The 14,157-nt window shown below is 41.7% G+C and overlaps 1 protein-coding gene across 2 annotated transcripts; it reads right to left on the minus strand.

Annotated features, from left to right (window-relative positions):
- Window positions 1-1,429: 1,429 nt before the first annotated feature.
- On the minus strand, window positions 1,430-10,853 carry morn4 (MORN repeat containing 4). Of its 2 annotated transcripts, XM_080781749.1 has the most exons (6): window positions 10,734-10,853; window positions 7,511-7,588; window positions 3,677-3,791; window positions 2,813-2,922; window positions 2,473-2,626; window positions 1,430-2,441 (listed from the first exon to the last, which is right to left on the minus strand). In XM_080781749.1, exons 2-5 carry the CDS (start codon window positions 7,575-7,577, stop codon window positions 2,478-2,480), a joined length of 441 nt encoding a protein of 146 aa, XP_080637875.1. In that variant the 5' UTR covers window positions 7,578-7,588; window positions 10,734-10,853; the 3' UTR covers window positions 1,430-2,441; window positions 2,473-2,477. The 2 variants fall into 2 exon arrangements, with proteins under 2 accessions (XP_080637875.1, XP_080637874.1); XM_080781748.1 differs by having other exon boundaries at window positions 1,430-2,626.
- Window positions 10,854-14,157: the final 3,304 nt, after the last annotated feature.

The raw sequence follows: 14,157 nt of genomic DNA on the forward strand, positions 1-14,157 counted from the left end.
CAAATGGGTCCAATTGGTTTCATTTTACACTCTCAAGAGTTAAAATGACACGTAGCTGGCAGTTAGTTCAGTCAGTCACACTCGAGGGAATTCATGCTGTGCTCAAAGGCGCATTCTATACTCAAGGGGTTATAACATGCTGAATTTCTCGTTGAATTTCGTTGTTATCCCTCCTATGGTACCACATCAATACAGCATAGAATCTTATACCAACGACAACAAAATGTTTGAAGTTTTGGATCTGAGAGGCTCTCGTCAAATGGTGGTTCGTGGCTCAAATGCTGAAGAAATAAATGGACCTTCCTTGACATGAGAAACGTTGAAAACCACTGCCATATACACATACAGTATTGTATAGTCTTTGCACGCACATCGCTGCAAATATACATATATGGAGCAAGGTCGATTTGTAAAAAAAGAAAATGGGGGGGGGGAGAGACATAACTTATGCGCTATACACTTTTAATACGACAAATACCAGACCTACAAGCTCACAACGGATCGCATTGTGACGCATTTGTGTGATCAGCAAAGAAAATAGCACTTCACACAGGTTAGAGGGCATTAAACAGTGCTAACATATCAACTTGATTTATCCCTACTTTAAAAACAGCTGCCTGTTTAAAAACAGTTCCACATTTCATTGTTGTGTTCTCTTTCATTTTCAGGCAATCCTCTTGGCTTGGCTTGGGTGACCCGAACCATTGCATTTCAGGAGATGGAGGAAAAGGGGGGAAGAAAGTGTTCCAATGGATCCATGGTAGTTATTATTTAGTCACAAGCTATTGTTAATCATTTTCATTTGTTAAATATTTAACCTTTTTTTTAAGCTCAAATGTGACATGTTATGGAGACACAAAGTATCTGCCCGGCAACAATGAAACGCCTTACAAATCACCTTACTATGACAGTCCAATGCCTCTCTTTGCATGCCCCCCCACACACACACACACACACACACACACACACACACACACACACTCCACAAACAATAAACTCAATAAACGCATTCAAATTTGGGGGGAAAGGAAAATAAATGGCTTGTTTAAGGCAAACTTGAACACTGATCTTCCAAAAGCACAAAAACAAAAACTACTTCTGTCTGTAAAGTGACCGTTTTGCAAGTAATTATTCCATCTAAAACGGGAAACAACTCAACTGTTCAAGCCACACTGGAGGGAACACTTAAATTACACACATCATGTGATGGGACTCTTCCACTGCAAGGTGGGGAAAAGCTGGCTACCCTCAAACAGCACAAACAATGGCACTTTTCCACTCGACTCACCTTTTTTATAATAGTAGGCAAAATTACCTTTGTTGGTTTTTTAGAGTGTATGTCTGAAGGGGCAAGCTGTATAGAAGAGTGTTTTTCTTAGTTAGTTATCTAAATATAAATGCACCAAGTCGCTGTGTGTACGTGTGTACGTCTGTAATTCACGTAACTCGAGAACCGTTCGCCACACCGACTTCAAATTCGACACACGCGTTCCACACCCCCACAGGGGGTGCAGTACCCGTGTCGAGTCTGTCGGACCCACGGTTGTCCAGAACCACCCCCAAAAAGGCCTCTGCCCGGGCTCTGGCCCAGGGTCCATATATGGAGCTGGCCTGTTCTGACCTCACAACACTCCATATTTGGGCATGCCTGAGACAGAACTCCATAAGCTGGCCTGTTCTGACATCCCAACACTCCATATTTGGGCATCGCTGACACAGAACTCCATAGGAATAAAGGGACACATCTGACATCATTCTGACGTCAGGCATAAAAGGGACACAGACATCATCATATCTGGGTGCATTTCCAACTTGCATCATTCCAAGTAGGCCAGTGCCCGTTGTGCACCGCCGTAGAGGCCCAACGGGCAACGCCGTACAGGCCCCACGCAACCTCTCTAGTCCAAATAAATGATTGAATACATTTTGTCCTTACTATGGAGTTCGCCTCATCAAATATTTGCCCAAATATGGAGTTCCACACAGCCTCAGGCTGGCCTCTAACTACTGACATTGCACAATAACTCCATTTATCAAATCCGTATGGCCTATTATTTCTCACCTAAAATGGTATCAGAAACCAGTTTTTTGTACAGATATTGTACATGTTAAATAGTTTCCTGACGGCATTAACGTTAGTTTTAACTTTTTAGCATTGTTAGCCTACACAGAGAGTTGATATGACAAAGCTATAGTCAGTCGAGGTGGTAGGACCTTGCAATGGAAAAGCAGCGTAAGACACCTTATGAGGTCATGGTCCGCGATCGTCAATAAACATGAACACGACATAGGCTATTCGCTTACGCGTCTTCTGCATTCAAAGCCAAATTGTGAAAGGCAAGAGAAAAAGTGATTAGAAGAGAGAAAGACGGTGGGTGGTGTTCTGCAGTATAGTCCCTGAAGTCATGCTGGAACCCTGACCATGTTGGAACCCTGGAACCCTGACCATGCTGGAACCCTGACCCGTTGCACGCGGGTCATAATGCCAGACTGCGGGCATTGGAGGCTGCGGCCTGAGCCTTTTGCACCACCCCCGGACACTTCTCCCTCTTCTGAAGCTTGTGATTCTCGAACAGACCCTCGTTCCGCGGCATACCGTGTCCACCGTCTGGGAACGTCAACAATCCTGGACACAGGACAAAGGGCACACAGAGAGATCAGCTGGAGCCGCAGTAGCACTGCAACAAAAATTGATGAGGTATAAACTTGGTTGAGTGCAAAAATAGCCAATCTACAAGCTTTTTGAATGGCTATATCTTCGTCTAAAGTTAAACTAACTCCTCCATTACGCCATTAATGGAGGCAGACTCACCGTATCCCTCCACACGGCCACTTTTGTACTCTCCTTCAAAGGCCATGCCATCATATCGATTGAAGACTCCCACACCCTGGAACTTCCCCTGTGCAAATTCTCCCTCGTACCTGAGGTGTGCAGTACATACAGAGTGCATGTCATTCCCTGTAACAAATTTTGCAAATCACACCCCCACCACTGTGATCACTTGACAGTAAGGCGAGCGCCGTGACTGTATCGGCTGCTTGGCGCGGTCACTTGCTTGAGCCTCAAGGCCTCGTGAGCATGTGGCAACCCTGTTCCAGAATCCAAACCTGCACATAGTACTTGATGATTGTATGCACTTTCAGGCAAGCTACAGTACATTACCGGTAGCGGGCTATAGCTAGTTAGCTAAACAATGGCAATGGAACGGACTGGCGCGCGTCACTTCCACCCAGCCCAAAGGAGGACAGCGTAGCCAATGCAAACGATTGGGTGTGCTTTGCATAATTTATATATAACAGTAGGCTCATAACAGGTGCAGTGCCTGTGAAAGTTGGTCAACTGATTTAACCACTTAAACCTTATAGCACGGGTGGAAACCCTCATATGTCCAAAACTGTTTATTTTAAGGATTAAAATTCAGAAATGGCACAGATAGCAGATTGACAAGTTCCAAACGCATCGCTTCACACAACGTTTCGAGCTTGTACATCGGCTATTTTTGACACTTTTGTGCGACACTGTAGTATGATCAAGTTACAAGTAGGGATTCATTTACGAAAGAAAAACGTTTGAATATGGAGATAAGAGGTCTCTTGCCCGACAGCAACAATAGCTGACCGGAGTCCCACGGGGCTCTATCCTTTTTAACTTCAACCCTCGTCCTCCCGAACACACCTAGATCCATCTGTGAATTGCAGTACACCGGCACCGTGGAAGAGCCCGTTCTCGAACTGGCCTGTGTAGCGGGTTCCATCCTGGAATTTGAGCTGCCCAACCCCATGCCTCCGACCTGAGGTAGAAGAGACACACACACACACGCGCACACACACACACACACACACACACACACACACACACACACACACACACACACACACACACACACACACACACACACACACAACAAAGACATGGACATCATTACCTGTACTCCAAGGGAAATGGCCTTGAATATCTCCGGGTCAGGTATGTCTCCTGAAGCACAGGGATACCAGTAAGACGTGCAAACGCGGGAAGCGAACGCAGCTGAGACCCTGCAGATCATGTCTGTCTGTCTGTGTGTCTGTCCCGCTGTTACTGTATATGTGGACCTGGCCCCTTTTGTGCCCATATATGGAGCTGAGTGATTGCTGATGCAACACACTCCATATTTGGACGTATAGCGGGACAGACACACACACAGACAGACAGACACACACACAGACAGACATGATCTGCTAGGTCTCATAGTAAGTGCTCACTGCGTTCGCAATTATTGACATGTATGATTTATGCCCTACACGGGATTTGAACTCTGGTCTCCCATGCATGCAAGTGCCAAAATGTATACAGCTAAACAAAGACCGCTTGGACAGTGGATATATTACGCTTTGACCTTTTACGCAGTACCTCTTGCCAGCATTTATTTATTTTGTTGATTGAATACTACTACTCAAAAAAAAGTACAGCACGTGATACAGTCAGACATTACAAATAAATCCTGGGGACTTGTTTACATTGAGGTCTTATACAGTATATTCAATTCATCGTCATAGCATACAAATAACACAATAATACATGTCATCAAATACAAACCACTATTATGTACAGAGGAGTAAAAGGAAATACGTCAGCAGTGAATGACACCTTTCTATGGGAAATTGCATTTATCTCCCTTTTTGGTCTGCCGACAGGTGTTTTTTCAGGCCAGTTTTGAAGGAAATGGATGGCGTCCGCCTCAAGGCATTACACATTTCGGTGGCAGAGTATAGAATGGGAATTTCCCATGTTTGTTCTATATTTGAGTGGTAGATCTGTAGTTGATCGGTTATGAGGGCATTGAGGGTACTGCCCGGGTACCACAACATAGGAGTAGGCAGATCACTTCCAATCACCGTAGTCATTAGTAAAAAACTGTGTATATTGTACATTAGTATATTATATTAACATACTCAACCAAACACATTTGTTTTATTTTTTAAACTGATTTCCCTGCAAATTACGGTATTTAATTTGAATGTGTCCGAGGATATATATGCCATTTCAACGTGCACTTTGACCTGTGGTTTTATATTCTCTTCATACTGTGTGTAAAGCCAGCACATACATATGTCACATGGGTCTGGGATTTAAGTACCGTTCCCCCTATGTCAGCTAAAGGTTTACCACTGAATTAGGAGTCCCATCTGCCTTGAGTGCAGTGGGAATTACAGCAGCCTAAGCCAGCAGGTTTTTTAGCAGGGATTTCTATTTAGGAGGCTGGCTATGGAAACATGCAAGGCATGTACTGTATGTACTGCTGCACTAGATGCAGTACTAGACGAGATGGTTTAACTTTATTTTCTCACATGACTTTCAAGTGATATCTTTACGTTGCCTCTTTTGAAAGTGGGCAGAAAATAAAATGGGATCAATATTTAGTTGGTACTTCAGCTTAATGTCTCAGGCTGAAGCCTAATTCAGAATTTGCTGTACAGTCGGTTCACACAGCAAAAAGGACTGATACCAAACTGTATCTGGTTCAACTGTACCAAAACTGTACTCAATATCTTGAGTATCAAGTATTTTCAATGACCGTCACAGTTGTATGACTTTTGGCTTACATGAGGACAGATAAATAATGGTCACTGACTGTACTTCTCGTGCTATTGAATTCTTACAATATTGAATGATTTGCTTTCAGAACAGCTTTCACACTGTACGAGTTGTCGAGTTCTAATAGTTTCAAGTCTAATCCCAAAGGTTTGACAAAGCTACAGCAGGTCAATCTGGCTGCGGTGGTCATGGGGTGTTGCCAATGCTAGCTAATTAGGATTTGTCTTAATAGCTTGAGCTTTCATGTTCGTCACGGGCACCATTACCTGTGTGCCCGGTATGTGTTTGTCTATTGAAATTGAATTATACATTTTACTATCATTTTATGATCATTTTTATTTCAGGTGAACTCTTTGAGTTTCCATAAAATCTTCGCCTCTAACCACATTAACCCTGGCATCCCTATTTAGGGAAAATGTCCAAAGAAAGTCAAAAGGGGGGGGGGGGGGGGGGGATTATTAGAAGAAATGCAGAAAAACTCTGATCAACAAGCTCACAACGTATCACCAAGTGATGTGTTGTCAGCGTGTAGATCGGCTATTTTCTCTGCATGTCACCATACAGTACCACAAAGTACAAAACAGGGCTCCCGTGGCTTACGCAAACATGACTTAATTTATAAGCTATATTGAAATTTGTAGTCGCAAATAGCCTTCAGTAGTAAGATATTAAACTCCTTGCAAATTATGTCCATGACCACAAGGAAATAACATTTTCTAGGGAACATGTTCGACTACTCTAGTTTGATCACGCCAAAAGTAATACTCTAGGTTTTCTAAAGGAAATGAGTCGACTACAACGTTTAATGAGGTCCAAAGCCATATGGGAACATTGAGGGATGTTACCTTTGCTGGTGTCAAAATGTTCTTTCAGTATCCTTTGTCCTTGTTAAATTCTTAATAATGTCGATATTGGACGGTTCCCTAATTGTGCACCTGAGACTTTGTGCATTCCTGAAACCAAATTGGGAGTTGACCGATAACTACATTTCCCATGTACTGTATCTCTGATTCTGTTTACTTTGTTACATTTAGCTTTATTTCATTTATAATTTCAAAACGATGGCATAAGTGCAACAAAACCAGGCTGTATCTTGGATAAACACACTCTGTAGGCCCTATTATTCTCTGCTATTGGGCAAAAACCTTTATGTTAACAGTTACTTTTCAGGAAATGTGAAATAAATTAATGTATTCATGTGTCATATTATCATTTTACCAAAACCAAGTTAAAGTAGAGTTACAAGTTACAACTAAGGTTTTTGACCAGCGAATGTGGATATACATGTTTTGTTCGTCATTGATTGAACAGCTGTGAGCTTGGAAATAAGCTATTATTGGCACACAACATAGTTACGAATAACAAGACAATAAAATAATAGATAAGATAATATGATAATATATAGGCTGGTGAAAACTGGATTAATATTAGCTTGACTAATATTACTAACTAATATTAGCCTAGTTTTTACGTTGTACTTTTTACTATGCAGATACAGACTACAAATTAAAAGAATGTTATTTAGATAGCATGTTATTTAGATAGCATGTTGTTTAAACCAGTGGTTACCAAACATTCTTTGTCTCAAGACCCAAAAGAGAAAGTCTCCCCGGGAACCAAGCTTGTGAAAACAATTAACAATGCGTTGCAAGTTTATGGTTGCAATGCGACGCCTTGTGAGCTTGTAGATCTGCTATTTTCCACTGAATTCTTACATAAATATATATTTTTATGAACTTTATGAAATTCTGTTGAAAAAATGTTTAAAGTGTTTTGTTTGTTTTAGTTTTGTAAATTCTAAAAAAGGGGCTATTAGTAAATGACCCTTAGAAATTGGTCTATGGTCCCAAAATGGGTCCTGAGTCCTGACCCACCGTTAGGGAACTGGTTTAGGCAGAGTTAAATGAACACCCAGGGTTTCACAGTGTGTCTTGCCTTCCTTCCATTCGCCGTGGTACTCCTCTCCACTGGCGTAGGTGAAAGATCCTCTGGTCAGAGTCATTGTCACCCCTCCTGCACAGTGCACACATACACAAGAAAACATTATAGTGGTACTTGTAACGTATACTGTAAATGTTAAGGCAGATTTTTTTTTTTTAATACACAGACAAATCTTTCCTAAAGTAGATTAGATCAGATTACATTACAGGTTGGTGTATTTACAACAAATTCTATTTTCTGTAGCTGCTGCATCAATAACTATAAATCATATCTTTGCCAGGCAATGTGGAACTCCATATTTGAGTTCCTATTCATATTCACAGCGTAGATCCATATTTGAGCAAGACTAGCATAATATACTGCATAGAGATGATGGATGATGATGGCAAAGTGCTACCATTTGTTTTACTTTCCCAAAAAATAAATTTATTACCCAATTACTTTTCAAAAACAACGTTCAAAAATGTTTCTTAAATTAGAAAAGAAGAATAGTAATCAAGCCTATTTTAATAATGTTTGTTAAAGTGATTAATACATATATTTTATTATTTGACAATGTTAAGCGTAACACTTATGTAAGGGACTGCTACCGAGATGTAATTCTACCCATGCTGCCTATACTTGAATTATTCATCAAGTTCACGACATGATTAAAACAGTAAAATAACTTGTGAATGGTCCTTGCCTTGCTATATTGTTAAATCTGCAATACAGAACTATGTCCTACCCAGGACTCAAACCGAAGTCTACCATGTAGTGTACTCCTGACCTTCTGGCAGTACTTCTTATTTTTATCACAGAAAGTAGCTCATAACATGGTGGATTTTTATTAAACAAAAACTTTGCAGATAGAGGATAATATGGTACACAGGTTCATGCATTTTTTTAATTGCATTGAAATCCCCATAGGGCGATTTTAGGTCGCTTCATATAAGAACTGTGTTTGAAAAATAAACCGATCATCCCGGCCTTTCTGTCTGGGGGGTGGCTGTGCGTGTTAATGATGTCCATTAATATTTGATACAGCCAGTTTCTGGAGAAAATGGAATTAATGTGGCTGCGTTTTGGGATGGAATTGGGCCATACTTGAACCAGAGTAATATAGTAAGAGAGTGGCCGACACTAGCGTTGACTCCCATTGTAACAATGGAATGTGGAATTGCTAATTCTATCTCAATGGGATAGTTCCAGGCTCCAGCCATAGGAGCAATGTTTGGAACTATAGCCCATAGGCAGTATTAGGCACCCGCTTTGCCGAGTACCGTGCGTGCGTGCGCGAGCGAGTCATGAACGAACGCCGTGGTTGTTGTGTATTGGCTCGCGGCGTGAGCCAGCCCACGTATGGCCCAGTGCCGCTCGAAGCTGCAATACCACTTTCGGGGAAAGGAGTGCTCCACTGTGTTCATTGTATAGGGGGGGGGGGTCGCAACTCGGACAGGGCTGAGTCGGCTCAACTCAAGCGAACTTTGCAACGCTTGACACGGCAACTTGCTCGCTTTAGCGTGCTCGATGCCGGTGTCTCTCGTGGCTCAAGTTTGCTTGAGACGGCGCCCCTCCGTCGCGGTCTAAAACTATAGGCCGAAAGTCCCTCCCTTTGTGGGCGAAAGTCCCTCCCTTTGTGGTGCAGAAAACTGTAGCGTTTTTTGCCACTCGTTGCCGCATAACTTCCGGGTATGTGATGTCACGCGCGCATGCCTCTTGTTGCGAACGCAATGAGCACTTACTAGAGCAGTGGTTTTCAACCAAATGGACTCACTCTTATATAGATATTTAACTCTTGAGAGCGTGAAATGAAACTGAATGAACCCGTATGGGTCCATTCGATCTCATTTTACACTCTCAAGAGTTAGAACTTCTAACTCTTGAGAGTTCAAAATGTTCAAAATAATAATTCTTCTAACTTAGAAGAATTATTATTTTGAACATTTGCCTGCATCTCTCCTAATGGTATACCACATCAACACAGCATGGAATTGTGGACAGAAATATTTATCCAATTAACAATAACAAAATATTATATGTTGTCTGAGAGGCTAAATCTCATCAAATGGTGGTCCGTGGCTCAAATGCCGAATAAATAATGGGCCTTGATATGAAAAGGGTTGAAACTGGACTACTAGAGTAATTGCTCAGTGACAGGGGTCTCCCCATCCCTCCAGTAAACAGAAAATAGCCTCCATTCAGGTGAGTTACTGTCTGGTTTCACCCAATCTGGAAAGATAACCCATTTATGAGCTTTAGCCTAATTTCACAGTGGTTTCGTTCCACGGTTCCAATATTGTATGGCTGGATGAAATTAATATCCCCTTTCCTATCCTGAACATGTATTTTCTTCTAAAAGAGCTGCAGAGAAGCATGGGGTGCCGGTGCCCATTACTGAACAAATACTATTGATTGATTGATTGATTGAAATAATTATTAACAGTTTGTAGAATTACAGTACATTTCGAGCACAAACTCAATACAGAGACTGTTAACTGTGAGTGGACGACCCAATTAAGCATTACACTTGTTTACAACAAGTGTGAACATGTATTAAATGATTATTATGAGTACAGAGCAATTTAACACTTATTAACCAAAGAAGATCTCTTATTTACGCCAGCTTTCATTTATTAAAATAAGTTCCGGATTGCAGTTTAATACAATGTATAATGCAGTGCATGGTGGAGGTCTCACTATAATATATCCTTTCAATTGAGAAATGTAGATCATGGCGTGTCGCGGGTTTGGTATAGGTCTGGGACAGCTATTGGGTTACTTGACTATGACAAGCAGTAGTACCGCCAGAAGCTCATAAGCGCAATATCTCCCCTGGTGCGGTGGTCGCTCATCATGCGGGAGACCGGGAGACCGAGGTGACGAGCTTCGAATCCCGGGCAGGGAAAAACAGAGTTTCATCATATGAGGGGTTGTCAAAAAGGGACAGATCATCTACTGTAGCCTACAAGCTGACGACGCGTTGTTAGCTTGTAGATCTGTTCATGTTTTTGACATGCGAGTGTCGCCACACCATACTACGGTGTCGGTGTATAAACCGGGGATCACCTGACAGACAGCCGTTACAATGTTGCAGCCAGGACGCCGCCTCCTGTTACTGTAACCAGAATAGAAGCCTAAATTGAGTGCCAAAAACTGCCAAATAAAAAAAGCACACCTACTGAATTAATATGACAGCTTATTCAAAGCAATACAAGCCCAATTTAAGGCTAATTACCTGCGCACTACAACCCCCGCCGTCTCTGGAACATGGAATCCACCTATATAGGTGTCTGTCTGCACGAGCTGCGGACGTCAAACACGCACCGCACCGGTCCGGCTGTGTGTTATTACTGTGTTTTTTCCCCCAATAAAGACCCCATAGCTCGGAAGGATTCTAGAGCTGTCATTGGGAGGTAGTTGGTTTCCGAGCAACCGTTAGCGAATTACAACGGAGCAAAAAATGGTACGCTGGCCCGGATAATGCATAGTAGATAGATGACGTTATAGTCCTTAGCGTTAGTCACTCAGTGTCTATTTATTTATTTTATTTAACTGAGTCATAATCAAATATAATGATTAGGCTGTAAATGTCAGGGACTGATTTATTTTGGGCGTTTCTAACTCTACACTGTATTTCACTGTTATTGCTGTTGCTATATGCATTTCAATAGGCTTATAATTTGTTTTATGGCTTATAAAAGTCAGTGCGACAAGTTAAGTGGAGACGTACACACGTGCATGGAGTTCTGTGTCAGACATGCCCAAATATGGAGTGTCTTTCTTGATGTCAGAACAGGCCAGCTCCACATGAAGCCTGGGCAGGGGCCCTGTCCAGAGGCCTTTTGTGGCAGTTCTGGACACCCGTGGTTCCGACCAACCAACTTGCAGTGGTTGACTCTGGAATGTAGGCCTAGTGGATAATAAAGTATAAAAAATGGAAATACTCAAGTACATCCATCCATCCATCCATCCATTGTACTTCAGTGTTCAGTAGCAGTGGTTATCTGTTGGCAGAGCTGCCAGTGCCATTACAGCGATAGACGGAATCTAGATCGCCTGGGAGCTAGTCGGACATCATAGGAAATAAAGAGAATAACACACACGAGTAGGCAGCAATGACATCCACTCCTTCAGCTTGTCAACACAACATCTGAAGCCAGCCATTTATTCAGCAGTTAATATACACACATGAAATAGGCATTTCCTGCTGAGCATTTGGCGCTTCAGAATAAGAGCAGGTATATTTAAGACAATAAGATCACATGTTAACATTATCAACTATTAGTACCAGTAGGGGCGCTGTTGTGCCAGAGAGAGAGAGAGGAGGGGGGAGAGGGGAGTTGCACCACTCAGTTCACACGGGTGTGATTCTTTCAAGATATTCCAGAATTTTCTTTTGCTGGACCTTTGGGGGTCCCTGGACCCCACTTTGAGAACCAAATGCAGTAGAATAGGCCTACTTTAGTATAATGTGCTGTTCCACTGCATTGCACCACTGACAAAACAAATAACAGATCTACAAGCTGACAATCTGTCATTTTGTAAATAGCCTATATGCTCTTCTTTTGGCACGTGACACCTTACTATAGCCAGCTGTGGTAGGCTACCACTTAACCACTATCTGTGATTGATTGACTGAATACTTTATTAGCAGTTTGCTGGAAAAATAATCAAAGGGAAGTAAAGTACAGTTTGATACAAGGTCTGCTAAATGTGGAATTAAACCCAAGAAAGCCTATGTTTCCATTGGGGTACCACAGCACCTCAAAGGCCCTTAAAACTATAGGCTCTAGACATCCCAAAACTGGTCAGGCTCCTACTTGGCCTCACCCCCCGAACCCACCTCACCCCTTCCCACTTTGACAGGCTGGAATGACTTAGGGTCGACGACAGAGTACAGCATCTTGCAATGGGTCTGGTCCACAAGATTCGATACACCAAAAGATACCCATGTACCTGTCTAAATACTTCCTTTATGTCAACAAAGTCCACACCCACAACACCAGAGGGAGTGCAACAAACCATGTGCAACCCAGATTCGGCACAAACAAGTGACTAAATTATTTTCTCTCCTATGCCACCAAAATGTGGAACGCCCTATAGTCATTAAGACATGCGAATCCCTTGACTCCTTCAAAACCGCTCTCAAAGGGCACCTACGGACTTCTTTCTTTCCCTTTTTACCTCCTTTATGGTGAATTCCTGTTCTGTTCTTTGGCTAGAAGTGTAATGCTTCATTGCTTTATTGGGTCGTCCACTCACAGTTAACAGTCTTTGTATTGAGTTGTGCTTGAAATGTACTGTAATTCTGCAAACTGTTAATAAATATTTCAAACAATCAATCAATCAGTCAATCAAAGTAATTGTATTTCATATTCAATTCATCAGAAATGTGGAATGCGAACAAAAATAAAAGCCTGGGTAACTAGCTGTGTAACTTTTATTTTTATTTATAGGCCTACCTGTAGAAAGCCTGAGGTTTACATTCAATGCTCAGTAGTAGTCAATTCAAATTTCAATTCATAGTCATATCCCGCGTAGAGCCCGTCTACTGTATCCGGCAATTTGCTCATACACATACGTGCGAACACAAGGACCGTTTCTGTATCTGTTCTAGACCGGATCTGCAACCTGTAATGCGAATCGATGCCGTCGTAGTACAGTGTTGCCATGTCTGCTAATTATAAGCGACTTTGTGCTTCTTTTTCTGTGAAGTTGCTTGTTATAATTACATTGGTAGTTGTGGGTTGCGTTTTTTTGTACTTGGTTTCTAAGGTGTAGTTGCTTATTTGGACTTGTTTCCTAATGTTGCTTTAACCAGCTCTCACACATTTCCATGTCTGCCATGGACCCTCACATTAAAGTATTATTTTGTCCAAAGGATATATATTCCACATTTGTCACTTTTCCCCAATGTTTTGTTTTTGTTTTAAATAGCAGATCTACAAGCTCCTGTGAGCTTGTAGATCTGCTATTTTCAAATAGCGTAGTCAGTGGTTTTCAACCTTTTTCATATCAAGGCTATTATTTATTCGGCATCTGAGCCACGGTCCACCATTTCACATTTAGGGTTCTATTTTTGTCCATGCTGAACTCCTTATCCCTAAACTACATTTTTGAATCGTTAAAATAGCCAATCTACAAGCTCACAATGTGTCGATGTAGATTGGCTATTTTAACTAGTCAAAAATGTTAAAAAAAAGGGGGTTTAGCATGGATGAAAATAGAGCCCATATAGCCTCTCAGACACAAAACTAAAGAATATTTTGTTGTCGTTGGATAAGATTGAGTAATTTTGCACTCTCTTAGTTTAGTTTAGTTTTATTCGCAAATAGTAAGTACAAATACACTGCCTAAGTGTACATGCATATCTGTCTGTGTCTATGCACAATAAAGCTACATTACGTTAGAATCAAGTGGAGAGGGTTTCTTCAAGAGGCTGGCCCTCAATCTATGTTTAAAACTACAGAGAGAAGATGAGGAGTTGACAAAAAGTATGTGTTTCCAGAGTAAACTAGAACTGCACTCTGTCGAGTGCCTACTTGCTTGTTGCACACTAGTAGGCCATTTATGGCCTACTAGTGTGCAACAAGCAAGTAGGTAGGTAGGCCATTTAGCATTTACCTACTTTATGCATGTAAAAAAGTAGTATTGTAGTA

This window comes from Protomyctophum bolini, assembly GCF_963924005.1.
Source record: "Protomyctophum bolini genome assembly, chromosome: 14".
In the NCBI taxonomy this organism is placed as follows: Eukaryota; Metazoa; Chordata; class Actinopteri; order Myctophiformes; family Myctophidae; genus Protomyctophum; species Protomyctophum bolini.